Here is a 16,393-nt window from a genome sequence, read left to right as displayed (position 1 = left end):
GCTCGATGTTGGAAAGACGGAGAAAAATATTTATAGAGGTTAGAAAGATAGAGAGAGAGGTTGCATGTCCCATGTACAAGTTTTTGAATTGATTATCTATGAGTTCTTTTTGTGGCTTTCATATTGTTAGTTGTCTTCTATATAGTAAGCTTGGTGAGCCATGGTGTCCTTTAGACACGTGCTTTTAATGATTATGAATGATTATGTCTATATAAGTTCGTTTGAATAAATCGTGATGGGACCAAGTAAAATTCAATAGCAAAAAAGGTGGTGAAGTACATCAATTATGTATAGAAAAATATGGCTCCTTAGCGAGATAGAGCTAGTGTGATGAGATTACTTGTGATTGTCTAAATTGGAGAACTATAGTGAAATATGCTTTGAGTGAGGTATACTTCTAGCAAAGTATAACAAATTGGTGCTATCAATTTAATATTATTGACAGCTTTAGTTTAGGATCCAATAATCACAAATACCACCCAACAAATTTGGCTTTTATCACTTATGGGAAGTTTTATACTTTTACTTGATCCGATCAGTTTGTTGAATTAAATGTTTAAAGGGGCCATGCATCTTTGAAAGGATACTTTGTTTCATAAAATAAATAATTTATTTGATAGAATTTTTCATAAAAAATCATTAGAAAGTAGGTAAGAAGACCTCTCTAGTCTCTTTCAATTTCAAGATTAAGCAATTTGATCCTCTTGAAAAAAATCAGAGCAATGTAATTACGGTCAATTTTAAAAGTGTACAATTAAAGAAATTAATCACAATGCTATTATTTTGATTGGTGTAACAATAGATTTAGCTTTTAATATTTACATGTTTTGTTAATTTTGTTTTAATTATAAAAAAAATTATCAAATTTAGCCTCGACATTTAGACAAATGTTGTAGGTTAAATTTGTTAAATCGGGACCACATTGGTAGAGTGTCTAAAATTTAAGAGTTAAATTTATTATTATATCAATCAAACTTATGTACAATTGATGGAAAACATTAACATTAAGACTAACCGTTCCTAATTGTTCCCGTTCGAAATTAACAAATATTTAAATTACTTCAAATTTTTTAAGAGAAACTAATTTACTCCGTATCAAAATTGAAAAGGCAGACAGTTTTTTACCGAAAAAAATTAAATAGATGAAGGGTAACTTCCAATATCTAATGGAGAATATATTCGGTCCATTTATATTTATATATTTTGTTTTCCTTTTACATTATATTATCAAATCAAATTCACAATATTTTAAATTAATTATTTTTATTATTAGTTTCGATATTGTTAAAAATATTTATTTTTAATTTTATGATTTTTTATATTTAATATTTTAATTTTATCCTATATTTTTGTATTAAAACTAAAATTAATGGTAAAAATATAAGATAAAATTTAGTGTTGAATATAAATATAAAAATATAGGATATCAATTTTAACAACAATCCAAATAATTTTTATAATTTAGATTCAATACTTTTGAAATTAAATATTTAAATTTTCAATTCATCAAATTTAAAATCTAATTTGGATCAATTCAAATAAAAATATCACTAAAATATTGTAGCTTCAAATACTTGTTGAGAGTAATTCTACTTCTAACTCCCCCACCATAATTAGAAAGAGTAAGGACCACATAAGTAACCAAATTAGATATAAGTATGATTAATTTAATAAAATTAAGAAAATATAACAAATACAATTTATATCATATATATCACATTCGTAATAAGATTTGGGTGTCTTTAGATGGCAGTACATATACCTACTATTAGCATAAAAATAATAGTAATAATAAAATTAAATACTATAACATGAGACAGAAAAAAACTAAACGAAATGTATTAAACCATATAAAACCGTCTTAACATAATTAAATGATTTATGCCAATCTTTTCGTAAATTATTATAGTTATTTGTATACAATTAATGTTGAACATATAATTAATGTAAATTCAAGTCATAATATACATGCACGACATATCAAATCTGAGTGGAAACGTGGCCTCGTGCCTATATGAGTTTTTTTTTTTTTTGTTCTTTCTAAGAGCAAGTAATTAAAACTTGTCCTTTTTAATAAGGGTGAATTCAGGGTAAGGAGATCTTTTCTTCAAAAACAAAATTGCACTTCTAACTTCGTATAAATGGTTAGATTATAAATTAATATATAGTAAAATTATCTTTTAAAATAAAAAATTATTTAATTTTTAAAAATAATAAAATTATAAATTAATATGTTTAAAATTTATATTTTAACATAAAAATTATAATTCAATTTTAGTCTCGTTAAAAAAAATTCGGATTTGTCTCTATTTCTTAAGTAATATATTGGATTGAGTATTATGAATAGAAAAACAGTATCAAAAATTTTATCCTTCTAATTTAATTTTAAATTTAATCAAGACTTAATATGACTATAGAATTAAAGTAAACCTACAAATACAATAATTCTCTCTATAACATTCTATTTGTCTATCCAGATTTTGCCTATTATAAAGAGGTGGTTTTCACCTATAGACTATATTGTTATAAGGAGATAATCGTTGTAAACTTATCATTGAATTCACATGGTGAATTTCCATCAAATAAAAAAGTGAGAATTATGTTAAAAAGAAGAAGAAAAATGAGAATCAAATCAACAAAATTAAAAAACGTAAAACGGTGCATAGATTATTGGTTTTATGCATCTTTAATTTTACATTATTTTATATGGTTAATTATAAAGTTTATAAATCTAATAAATTCAATTAATCAATATGACTTATCAAATTAAATTAATTAATTTATTACGAGTTACAAAATTCAAGTAATCAATTTATAAGTTTACGATGATCCAAATTCATAGTAGAATATTTAATTAGAGAACTTAACAATTTATTGAATTGATATATTAAATTCCACTAATTGAAGATTGTTTTCATTTAATAAAAATATGATAAGTAGATTATTTTTCACGTGAAATTTAATCACTTTATTAAAACAACATTTTAATTAAGATAATTTTTATTTAATAAATGATAATTAATAAGCTTACTTATATGAAAAAACTATAAATTCACTTAAAAATTTAGATAATATATTATTATAGAGAATTAATTTAATTAATAACATATTTCATAACTATAAATATTATCGTTATAAGTAAAAATTTATTATAAAATATTAAAATAAAACATAAAAATCAATTTTACTAAAAAATCGAATTATTAAAAATAAAAGAAATGGATAGCAAGTATAGTCAATAAAGAGTGGAGGGGGTAAGGTGGAGCCAGCAATCACATGGAAAGCGTTTTTGCATGAAAGTCCTTCCAACAAAATAACTTCCCAATCACGTGCCCCTTTAATTAATGTATATTATTATTATTAGGGTTTACATTTTTATTTGTTTTTGTTTTTTTGGGGTAGGCCTGGCCTACTTTTTTCTTTCTTCATGAATTGATAACACCCAGCCCAGCTGACTCCCAATCTAATTTCAATTTTCAAAAAGAGTGGGGGAATATCCTGAAATCTGTTTCATGGATATAAAGCAAATTTCACTGTTTGGGACAGAAAATTTCTATTATGATGAAAAAGCTCCTGTTTTCTTTCTACTGTTTATGGGATATTGCTAGATACAAATAACACTGCTTCAAATATGAATCCCTTTATTTATTTATCTATATCATGTGGTTAATACATATAAAATAACTCGAATTCAAGTAATTTTTTTAATTTAAATTATTTGAGTTAGTCAAGTTTTTCCGAAATAAAAAATTGTTTATATAGGCAATTCATAAATTAGCATAACGGTAAAATTATATTTTGATCCTCACAAATTTTTATTTATTTTTAGCCTGGTAAAAATGATTTTTTGATTTTGCCCTTGGTTATATCAAGTTACTTGTTTGTGTAATTTCAAATTTAAATTATTTCAGATTGAATCATTTTGAGTTTGAGTCAAGTATGTCAATCAAGTTCTTTGAATTGAGTAAACCTCATTTTTCAAGTTTACCAAGTTTACTTATTTTGAATATTTGGAGTTCAAATTATTAAACTTTTTTTAGTATTCTTCATGTCAATTATATTATTCATATTCAGAATTTATGTCTAACCATTCAAATTATTTCGGATTCGAATAATTTTAAGTTCAAGTTTACCTTCACTTTCAAGACTCAACCATTGCACTCAATATTTATTAAACTTTTTAAAATCAAATAAACCCGGGTTAAAATTTTAAGTTGGAGTTACAATGCAAGAATTAATAGCCATTAATGCTATAAAATTAAATCGGCTGGGTGTTTTTGTTTTTAATGTGGGGGCGGCTTGATAGGGATGAAACGATAGAAAGATGTTTTCAATGTTATTAAAACTAGGTAGCAGGAACAGGAGTAGGGGACAAAACCAATAGTGTGGCAGATAGCTTAATGAAAGATAAAAGAAAGGACCTGTAAAACTTACCAGAAAATAATGGAGCATTCTGTCCTCGAACTTAAATGTGATCCCTTTATCTATTATGCAAATTGGCAACCACCATCATCATTCTCTGAATCAAGGCATCTATCTGTTTTGAAACTAATTGAACCAAACAATTGCGTGATCGGTGGACTGCAATGGGGGACTGTTTTTACAGGAACCAGTCAAGGTACATGCTATAAATGTTGTTTTTTTTTTTTCCAAAACTTTAGGCAGGGGATGTAAAGTTAGGATATGCCATCGACTTTTGATAATTATTGATTATTTATTCGGATTGTTAATGAGATTGAAATTTTAGTGTTAATGGATATTCCACCAATTAAATCAATTTATGTTGTTGATACAAAATATTAAATTAAAAAGAAAGAGAATGAGAAATTAATGTAAGTCCCGATCTAAGGTTAAAAAATATTATTCCGATCACTCTACTTTAAGTATGCTATTAAAATTAATTTATAAATCACATAATTCACTTGTTTATTTACAAATTAAATGTACTGAAAAATGGTTCTTAATAGAACATATTAAAGTGCTAATTTATCAATCAATTACAATCCCACTAAATTAGTTTTATAAAAGGCTTACAGACATTTTTTTAAAGTTTAGAACATATAAAAATTTATAAAATATGTCTTCAAATCAATTTTCATAAATCAAGAGATTCGATTTGCTTGATCCGGCTCAAATGAATCTTCAAAGATTTATTATTTCATAAGGTCAATATTTAAATATGAGTGAACACACATTCACAAAATCATCTAAGTCATGGTTCGACTAATTTTGTTTAAAAGATTACCAACTTCAAATAAAGCAAGTTACGTGACTTACATAGTGCCACCAAGTGTAGTTGGCACCGCTCATGTAACTGTCTCAACAATCTCTTCCAACAAGACTTTCATATATAGAGCTAGAATCCAATAAAGTTGAATTCATCCTAATTTGTCCAAATCTCATCAAATTGATTAATACAAAGGTTTGATATAAATCTTCATAAAGTCAGCACATATATTCCAATTTCATCTCTAATTATGATCACGAGATTAGTTTCACAAAACCCTCAAAACAATGTAAGCAAATAAACAAAATATTTTAGTTAAATATCTCAACAAATAAGGGAAGTTATAAAACTAACTTAGTGTCAACTGTAATTGGAACAGCTTATGACATTGCTCTCATAATTAACTCAACATAAAACCATAGCTGTAATCAATCAAATAGTTTTAAAAAGCATAGCATTGAATCGAAATCAACATTAATGCTAAAGTTGATAGCTAAACCGATAGAAGGATACAAATGAAATAATACTTTAATTTGAAAATTCAATCAAAATATTTTGAAGTTTAGAGATTAATTAAAATTAATCCTTAATTTGGAGTTATTTAGTTAAGCTAACTCAAATGCTTTATCACCTGGACTAAAAAATATGTATAGGATACTAATATGCTTAAATTTCCTTACTTATGTATTCATGACCAAATATATATGATACAAATATCAAATACAATAATACAATATATTTTGAACAATCACAATAAAAAAAGGAGAAGAAGAGAAATATTATGATTATTATGTGGAAATCCCTTTAAAATAAAGGGTAAAAATCACAGAATTGAGAATCTAATTAAAAGTTCACTGTATTCAAAGTTTTTGCTACAAGATCACAAGCATATAACTCCAATAAAGTTAACAATAAGTAATCTCAATTAAACAAAAGAGAAAAGTTGATAATATCACTAAAAACAAAATTGATTTTGAAATTGAATTCTCGGAACTATAATACTCGCATGAAAAATCCAATCGTAAACAATCAAGATGTTCAAATCTACTTGCCATTGTAAAAGCAAAAAAAAAAGCTAAATTAATCAGAGTGGATCAAAATTCATCAAAGGTAAAACAAAATTGTTTGCTCCCACTTTTTGAAGTCCTACTCACTTTCTCTAAAACCCTTTTAAAATAAAATCTGTCCCACCTTTTTATTCATACAAATAATAAGGATATTTATAATCTTTATCATAATGAGGACGTTTAAGACATCCTCACTCACGAGTCCGTTCTTCATCACTTAAAATCAAATGGCACCCTTTTGCCCAATAAATGCCATGTATGGTATGAGTTCTAGGCAAATGTTAAAATTTATTTGGCAGGTGAAGAGTTATTATTTCGGTGAACCTTTCATTTTCTTAAACTTTCAGAAGAATCCAGAGACATCTGTCAATAAATAAAACTCAAAAATAAAATCGAATAAAGACATTCAATTCTAATACTAGACCTATTGAAGGGTCGATTGACTCTCAACAAACAATACTTTGTAGAGTCAAAATCCCTCAACAAAAAGTACATTCACTAAATTAGTTCTAGACAATGCCAACAAGGACTGCTGTTGGCATGTTGAGACGCAGTGCACACGGACAAGAAACTACCTGGGAAAAGAAAACTAGCATCACAAACTGATAGTAATAGCTTATTTTGCTCGATTATTTAGAGGAACTACAAATAAAACACATCATTCTGGAAGACAATTCTCTAAGAAATTTCTTATAAATCTCAATATTTAATCATAATGTATCTTTTCTGCATTTTGGCTGCAGCCATTCTTACAAGAAAATCTTCCTCAAATGTGATTTGAAACTTTTAACAGGAAAAAGCAGAATTGAAAAACTTCTTAACCTGTTTCCTTCTTTCCAAGATGATATGAATTGTTTCTTTTAGTACCAAGGGATCTCCATCAGGGCCAGCAATATCATCGAGCAAAACATCTCCAGCATCGTACCTGAATATCGGAACAAGGAGAAAGATGAAAAAAAGTAAGCTTACACACAATCATCAGGATGTGAGGATGAAGTCATCGTCCTATGTATAAGCTACTAAAACAAAAAGCCACTAGGAAATGAGTGACAAACTAGTATGGAGAAAAGGGAGGTTAAAGAAATACGTACAGTACGTTGAAATCTCAAGAATTGAGAAATTCATCCATATATTGTTCATACACAGTATACATATTTATACACAACTGATTACAACTACTTAGTAACTGCATTATACTGGGCTAGTTCTCTAGAAGATCGCAAGTCTACCTTGGGATTTGTTTGTATTTTCGTGATAATCTTATTGGTTGAATGTTGAAGAAACAAAGTGTTGTATCCCGGTCTACTTCTGAGGCAGAATATCAAAGTTTAGCAAATGCCACATCTGAGTTGATGTGGTTTTGCTTGCTGATGGATGAGACCAGTGTCAAGCTGAGTGGTACACCAGTCATTTGGTGTGATAATGCTAGCACTGTTTCCTTAGCTGCAAATCCGGTTCTACATGCTAAAGTCAGCATGTTGAATTAGATATGCATTTTGTTTATGAAAAGGTTCTTAGTGATCAGCTTCATGTGTGTTTTGTACCTGGTTGTGATCAGATTGCTGATGTCTTAACTAAACCGTTAACGGTGGGTGTTTTTTCTCGCTGTCGCCGACGCATGCATGTTGTTGCTGCAGGTGTTCTTTCTCAAGATGCTGAAGGGGGAATATTAGAATAACAGTCTAATGGTCTTAGTTAGCCTCTGGTATAATGCAGTCACTAAGTAGTTGTAATCAGTTGCTGTATAAATATGTATACTGTGTATGAACAATATATGGATGAACTTCTCAATTCTTGAGATTCCAACACAGTAAATGCAGGAATGACACTTGTAGAATGAAAGAATTTTGGGAGGAAAAAACCTTGTTCATCTTTTACTTAAATTAATGGCCCAGATGTTACAAGCACGTATATAGTAGAAGGAATGCTGGGGTCATAGATAAGATTTCAAATGAATAACAACTGCCCATTTTAGTTTCGTTAAAGCATCTACCAGTTATGCATCTTGAATAAATAAATTAGAATCCTGTTTTCTCCATGTAATTTAAGCATCTAACTGCAACCACTCTATCCAAAGTTATTCAATCAGAAGAAACAAACCCTGTACCAAAAGGCAAAGGTTGCTGCTGATAAGACTCATTATGCAGTACACAAATGGCCCAGCTATTGCATCAGGAAGCCTTTGTAGGGGTGCTTATTGTCCTTGAGCATCTTCAACCTGGAAAAAGATGTTGCACATTTACTAGTAATTATACCCTGAGCAGCTTATACATAGTGACTCGTATTAAGCACCAGATGTGAAAACATGAATGTATGATTAAACCAATAAGAAAGGTCCACTAGGGCACTAACCATGCGTACAATCTTAGAAATAGTTGAGTTGGAGCCTGTGGATATTGCTTCCATCCTTAGAGGCCATCCTGAAATACAACATCCATTCATATAAATGATGAATGCTTCTTAAAAATAATTTAGAAAATATCCAAATGTAATCCCAACATTTAATCCTTGTCTAGCTATCCTCAGTGCAATCAAGCTAATATGCATTTTAAACCTAAAACTTTATCCCTATATCTGTAAAAATTCTCAAATTATATTAAATTAAAATATATGGATTAAATATTCAATTTGAAGATAATACAAGGATGAAACTGTAAAAATTCTCAAATTATAATGTTTTTAATGAAAGTAAGGTCTTTTCAAATATTTAAAAATCATATAAATAATTCATTTCTCAATTTTTTTAATCCACCATTATTCAGTGTAGTGGTAATATTGCATTTTAAAAAGAAAATATTGATTCAGACCTTAAAAACAACATCGTTGAAAGGAATTAAATCTCAAATTTTAAAGTACTAGAACTAAATCTCAAATTCTAAAGAAGTATAAGGACTAATTACATATTTTAACTTATTTTTTTCTCCTGTAGTAAGTCCAAACCAGCAAATAAGTTGGTGCCACGTGAGAGACAAAAAATCTCTCTTTAAAAAAAAAATCGTAATCCACAAAATCCACTTAAAAAAATGGAGGGGAAAACGCTATCTTCTTTTTCATCATCACTCAAAGCAAAGCTTCTCTCAGTTACGCTACAAAAAGAAATGGCCGTCACCGAGCTTACTGAACAAACCCCCAAAGCAAAATCCCTAAATTCATTTCCTACATCTTTATTACTCTCTTCGGCATTTATTCAAACGCCATTCGCACCTCCAATTTTGAAGCCATCAAAGCCCAATCTCGTCCCCGAAAATCTAATTCGTGACCTTCACCATTCAATCGTTTCAACCGCCGATAACTTCTTGAATTCCCTCCAACAAAATCCGGTTTTCAAAAACATCATCTCATTGTCCACTGAATTCCAAAGCTTCTTCAATGAGGTAACCCATCTCTATCATCTGTCTACTTTGTTTAATTACAACTTCTAGTTGACTACTGATTTTAATTTCTACTCTCTTCTTTTTCGGCAGGTGAAAACTTGCAGAAACGAGTACGTGAATATTATGAATTATTCTCCAGTTTCAAATCACAATTTCGCTGCGGTTTTGCCTGGTGATTCAGTAGCAGGGGTCGTGGTTGCTAACGGAATCCTAAATTTCTTAAACATTTACAATACGTTGTTAATCGTTAGGCTGGTTTTGACTTGGTTCCCTAACTCACCTCCAGCCATTGTTAGTCCCCTCAGGTATTTCTACTCCCTATAATCAAATTGGTAAAAAGACCTTTTCAGTCCTTTCAATTTCGAAATTTGGCAAATTAGTCCCTCTAAAAAATCAAAGCAATTTAATCCTGTTCATAACGTTTAATGTTTTTAGGGTTTAGTCATCAACTGTACATGATTTTGATTGGTATAATAATAAATTTAGCCTTTAATATTAACACATTTGGTTAATTTGATCTTAATTTAACAAATTTATCCCGTAACATTTGTGTAAATACGTAAATGTTGAGATTAAATTTGTTGAATTTATTAAAATTGAGGTTAAAATGATAAAATATGTAATTAAATTTGTCATTATACTAATCAAAGTTATGTCCAATTGACAAAAGATATTAATGCAGTGCTTAATTATCTTTAATTGCTCACTTTTGAAATTATCAGGAGTAAATTACGGTTTTTTTTTAAGAGGAACGCACAATTTCAAATTGAAAGGGACCGGAGATACTTTTTACCAATCAAATTTCAAATAAAATATTTTAATTTAAAGCTTTTTAACTTTGATTATTGATCAGTACTATATGTGATCCGTACCTGAACATATTCCGGGGAATAATTCCACCATTGGGAGGAACATTGGATCTATCTCCAATACTTGCATTTCTGGTTCTCAACGCATTTACTAGTACCGCCGCAGCACTCCCGGTGGAGCTTCCGGTGGCTGGACAACCTCTGAGAAGAGCTTCATCTCCTTCGTTGTTCACTGCTTTAACGTCGTCGCAGAAGAAATGGATGAGACGACTCAACGAGAGCCGGTCCAAGAGCTCCAAATCGAATGCCACCAGTTAAACTTAGCACTTTCTTTTGAGTTAAATAAAGGTCCTTTAAACCTCTTACTCTGTATCAGTTTATCACTGGAAATTCTTTTGCTATAAAACTAGTCGATTTTCCATTTTGTTCATTTTGTTTTTTGTTTAATCATCTTGAAGGATCAAGGATATTTTGCAACTATGTTGCTCTCAACAAGTGACTTATATTTCATAGATCAGGGGTTCAAATCCATGAAGAGCGAGAGGCTTATGTCGTCTCTGGGTGGGTGGCCATATGTCTATGTACAGTTGAGGCACCCCTCTGTGAACCATACACAGCTCTCTATGGAAGGGAACAATACTTTCCATTGTTGAAGGATCAAGTCGTATCCTCAAGGAGACACTTTGAAAACTTCTCTTGGGGGAGCCAATCTCTCCCCACAAGAAATTCATTCTTTTTGAAGTTACCATGTTTGACACGTGTCCAACATACTATAAAAACTTAAGAAAATCTAACCATATTGGTGTTGGGTACTCACACCCGAGTCCAAGTTACATAGTTTTACAGCTGAGATGAAAATAGAAGACAACCATATAGAATAAACAGAAATAGTCTCAACAATGGAGAAAATTTCTATCTCTTCAATTTGATTCATATCATGTGAACTATCCAAAACATTTCATTGAGCATTATACAGGTTTTGGATGATTGTGAATGTAATAGGACACCAAAAAGAAGTGAGATGTATGTATCTCTACAGAGATTAGCTTGGTCTGGTGTATGGTAATTATTTTTGTAGGGTATGTTCTGATAAGGCTTTGAATGAATCAGTATTGCTTTTGTATATATGTCAATGAATGAAGCTGAAGCTAGCAAACTGAGGTTATTCAAGCTGGAACTAATTAGTGGAGATTATCGACCGGTGAATACCGCAATGGAGCTTCTCGGGGTTCAAACACGTTGAGAAATTCCGATAATGTTGCCATCTTCAGTCCAATGATCTGGACCTGGGGATTCGAATGCCCTTTTAGAAACACGTCGGTGATCTGCATTGAACTCAAAAAGTCGATGATAAGAAGCGCGTTTTAATTTGCAGAAACACAGAAATCTAGCATTAAACTACGGCAATCCTGCGGTGATGGGATGAGTTTTAGAGAGACAGAGAAAGTGCGGCAAGTTTACCTGTGTACATCCGAAGAGTTTTAGCAGCTTCAGTGACGAGCAACTATCTACAACCAACCCTAGTGCCTCATCGGTTAAATTCCGGCACCATGATAAGTCCAAACTGAACAATTTTCTCGAACATTTGGAAAGCGATATAGCAGTGTTCAGTCCCACCTGTTTCAAGTTGTTCAATGCGGTAAATGAATTGTTTACCGGTTACCACATGATCATAATATGAAATATGAGAAGCCGATACGGTTCAAGAGATGGAACATGAATGTCAATACAAGCATTTGCCTTTAAGCACAAAATAGTGAGTCATTCAATCAACAATCATTGCAAGATAATAGGTCCAAAAGCATAAGAAGGCAAGGCATATCTCACCGAGGCAATATTATTTAGGGAAAGTTCAGTTAGAGAACTTCCAGAGGCTTCAAAGAAGGCGGCAATAGCTTCATCGCTGTGGCACAAAATGAAATTCGTCAATTGCAGGTATCGCTTCCCTCAAAGTTGAAACAAATATATCATTATTTACAGAGGCTCGGAAATGAACAGATATATATAGAGAAGGAAACCTGAAACCATTGCGGCACAGTTTAAGCCTGTTAATTGATCGACAACCATTAGCGAGATATCTCATTGATAAATCCGTCAACTTCCGCAAGTAAGATAGGTCAATGGCGCATAATTTGGAACAATTTTTCCCCACAAATTTGAGAGATACATCAGTCAATTCCCTGCATCAGAAAAACACTTTTTTGTTACTACATCAGATGATAGATATACCTCTGAATCAATTAGATCTCGGAGAACTTACACACAACTAGCAAAAACTAGCTCTTTCATATTTTTGCCACATGCTTCGACCATTTTGATGACAAAGTCATCACAAACAGTCTGAATTCCAGCCATAGACAGCACTTCCAGACATTTAAGCTTCTTCAGTGCAGGCAATACAACCATGGCTTCTATATTATGACATTCATCTAAATAAAGCTCTCTTAAGGTAGATTCAAAGCAGTTAGCTAAATCATTGATGCCAGATGATGTGAGAAGGGAGCACTGGCTCAGATTTATTGACTGCAGAGCAGGTGCAGACAATGCGAGTGCATTTAGCCCTTGGTCCGTCAAGCGATATGCACCGTTCAAAGACAAGGTAACTAAAGCAGGAAGACTTTTCGATGAATGAGCTAACGTATCTTGTAGAACATAATCCGGTATACATGATCCACACAAGTCAAGCTGCAACACCTGCCTCCAGAGTCAGGTATAAATAAGTATCTCTCTCTCTAATATATATATATATAGCGGAAGCAAGAAAAAGCTAAGTACTACTCTTTCAATTATAGCAACAGGACTTATGCAGGACAACAGGGTCAAATGATGCCTCTAAGTCAATTGATCATCTGGCAATTTTGGATTCAAATCAAGATGGTAAGAAATAGAACAAAATGTGAGAAAATTTACTTACAATCAAGTTTTTAGTATCACAGCAACCAAATATCTTGGTGAATTCGTCTTCAGTGACTCGGGAGCAGTCATTGACTCGAATCTCTGTTGGTGATCCGCTAGCAAGAAGTTGTAAAAAATGGGCATCCATTTTCCTAGAATTGGACACCGATCGACTAAGCTTGTGCCGCAGCATATCAGGAACATGGTTGAGTGATACAATTGCTTCGGCATTCTTCGCAAGAGCACACAAACTAAGGTCAAGCAACGAAGGAACCTCACGAGCCATAAAAGAGGTTCTTTTAACATTCTTAGGTACCCATTTGAACTCAGCTCCCAATCCTTCACTTGATAACTTCTTCCTTCTTGAAGTTGAACTCGAAATTCGAGTTTTAATCACCTCCATTGCTATACTAAAAGGAGTTCCTAATTCTTCTTTATCATCATCATCAACAATAACACTCTTCGAAGCATCATCCTTAGTAGAAGAAGATTTTAAAAGGTCTCCTTCAGAATCAACTTCACGTGCAAGCCTTTGAGCAAAATCTTTAGCAATCTCATGCTGTCTTTTTGATTTCTCCTTTTTCAATAATTCTTGAAAATCCTCCAATAAATCAGCCCTTTCATGGTTAACAGTGTTATCACGTGTTAAACCTTGAAATTCAATGTAATTTGGCTTCTCTTCTTCAACTGGTGAATCCAAAATCGAAACCCATTTCTCTGGGTCTATTTGCATCAAATCATGAAGAATCTCTTTTTCGTCTAATTCAATACCAAACCCATCTAATTTTGCTTTGCCTTTTTCTTGAACGGAAAATTTCCTCTTTTTACTTGAACAACTAACGATTTCAACATCTGGGCATCTTTCCTTTCCCTTCAAATCGACACCAAAAACAACACTTCCTGAGTTTGTGAAGTTTTCTGTTTCTTTCTCGGGAAACACAATATCAAAAACGACATTGGGGCTTCTTTTCGTCTTTATACTTGAAGGACTAACGATTTCAACACTTGGGCTTCTTTCCTTTCTCTCCAAATCGACACCAAGAACAACACTTTGTGACTCGGTGAAATTTTCCGTTTGTTTCTCGGGAAACCCAAAATCAAACCCCCAAAACTCGTTCCCGAAATCAATTTCCTCAGGCGGCTGCAGATTAAGATCGAGACCTAAGAACGTTGCATGCTGATGCTGCTGCTGCCTATAAAAAACGACAGCTTCTTCTTCCTCATGTTCATTTCTTTCCTTATTTTTTCCTTCACTTTCTTCCAAATTCCCTTCATTTTCCCGAGAATCTGTTTTCTCGAAAAACCCTACATCACCCATCCCCACTTTCTCGTTCTTCTTCGATATTCGCTATTAAAAAAAAATTTTAAAAACCTAGTAACGAAAATCAAGCTCTTTAAATAGCGCCCGCGAAAATAAATTAACTGAAAATTTCGAGTTCCGTGCTAAACCTAAACCTTAAGAAAGAGTGGGTTTTTAAGTTTCATCTTGTAAGAGTTGTTAATTAGGAACATAAATTTTTAGTTTTGTTTGTGTTGGGGGTGATATGATGATGCCACGTGGAATTTGACTTTTGATCAATCGGTGGGTGTAAAAGCTATAGTCAATACTGGTGTTGTTAGGGGATGATAATGACTAGTGCTTTTTTGATGAAAATTGAAGCACATTATTTGATGGGGAAAGTTGTGAGAAGGTGAGACTACATTTTGTAGGAAAATGAGGCTTGAAAGATTATTGGTGTTTGGATGTGAAAAGGGTCAAAAGTAGAATAAAATCCAATCAAATTAAAAGAGAATTAAAGATAAAAAGGTGAGGACTTTGCTGGAAAAAAGAATTCCCTCTGGGTTTTTATAGGTCGAGATTAGAATTGCTTGCTTTCGATATGTTCCAAGGTAGAAAATTAGTGTTGCACACTGGCTTGCCAAGTGGAGCATTCAATTTTTGAACGACTTCATTGTGTTTGTTGAACCACCTTATGGTGTCTCCCAATCAATGCTATTTCAACATAGATTTATTGAACCGAAAATTGATCAATTTTTAAATTGGTTGGATCGAAAAATTGATATGAATTGGTTAAAAAATTAGTTAAATTAATAGTCAAACTGGTTGAATCAATATTTTTTAAAGTTTTTTAAATTTTAAATAAAATTTTAATTAAATTGGTTGGATCGGTGAATTGGAGGCATGAATAAGTTGACCACATGTCAAATTGCTCCCAATTGTTACCGACAAATGCTCTTCAAATAGCATTTCTGAGATTAGTTACTAGTTAATTCTATAGAGTTTTTACTCTCTTATTTGATCAGGAAAAAAAAGTTTCTTATAAACACATTGAAATTTAAAAAAAAATTTGCATCAGCTAATAATATTATAAAAGAAGAATGATTAAATTATACCAAATTAAAATATAAAAATCAGTGAGCATTTACTTTTAAATAATCTCACATTTTCGGGGGTAATGTTAGATTTTGGGTAACATTCCCACATTTGGGTTCCAAATTTCACCTTGAGCTAGTAATCTTTCATTCATAATAGTGCTAAGATTCCAGAATATAGAAGGGGCATTTTGTTCACAAAATGTAAGATTATTTTTGATAATAGGATTACCGGAATGTAATATTACTTAACTGATGTGATCACAGCCACATCATGTTATTGGACCTCTAATTGGAGTTAGATCAAATCACCCAAATCATATTTGTTTGGGCCAAGATGGGCTTTTGAAACAACAAAAATATTTAACCAACCTTTCGTTTTAATTAAAGGCGTTGGGCCTAAAAAGGCCAACCATGGATCGAGTCAACATAATTGGGCTCGAACTCATGTGAAGCTCAAATGAAAATGAAACAACCCAATTTCAATCTTTATATTATGGGATTCATTAATGTTCTATGTCCTAATGTGTGTTTGATAATAATTCATGCTTTTATATCCTGCTCTTATTATTGTCATGTTTATTTCTTGTCCAAGTATGTTAGTTGTGTCATTAGGACTATCATATGTTAAGTGTGTTTATATTGTTT

General features: G+C 31.6%; 2 protein-coding genes across 2 annotated transcripts; one reads left to right on the top strand and one right to left on the bottom strand.

Moving 5' to 3' along the window:
• Nucleotides 1-9,269: 9,269 nt before the first annotated feature.
• Nucleotides 9,270-10,907, top strand: LOC108457430 (ylmG homolog protein 2, chloroplastic). The gene is made up of 3 exons (XM_017756493.2): nt 9,270-9,668; nt 9,759-9,973; nt 10,522-10,907. The coding sequence occupies exons 1-3, from the start codon at nt 9,318-9,320 to the stop codon at nt 10,793-10,795; spliced, it is 840 nt and encodes a 279-aa protein (XP_017611982.1). The 5' UTR covers nt 9,270-9,317; the 3' UTR covers nt 10,796-10,907.
• Nucleotides 10,544-14,907, bottom strand: LOC108457422 (F-box/LRR-repeat protein 4). The gene is made up of 6 exons (XM_017756481.2): nt 13,392-14,907; nt 12,738-13,171; nt 12,496-12,657; nt 12,305-12,380; nt 11,939-12,094; nt 10,544-11,802 (listed from the first exon to the last, which is right to left on the bottom strand). The coding sequence occupies exons 1-6, from the start codon at nt 14,688-14,690 to the stop codon at nt 11,659-11,661; spliced, it is 2,271 nt and encodes a 756-aa protein (XP_017611970.1). The 5' UTR covers nt 14,691-14,907; the 3' UTR covers nt 10,544-11,658.
• Between the last annotated feature and the right edge of the window lie 1,486 nt (nt 14,908-16,393).

The sequence above is a fragment of the Gossypium arboreum genome, chromosome 7, assembly GCF_025698485.1.
Source record: "Gossypium arboreum isolate Shixiya-1 chromosome 7, ASM2569848v2, whole genome shotgun sequence".
Taxonomy (NCBI): Eukaryota; Viridiplantae; Streptophyta; class Magnoliopsida; order Malvales; family Malvaceae; genus Gossypium; species Gossypium arboreum.
Note: the sequence above shows the minus strand (reverse complement) of the source record. Positions and strands in the feature narration are given on the sequence as shown.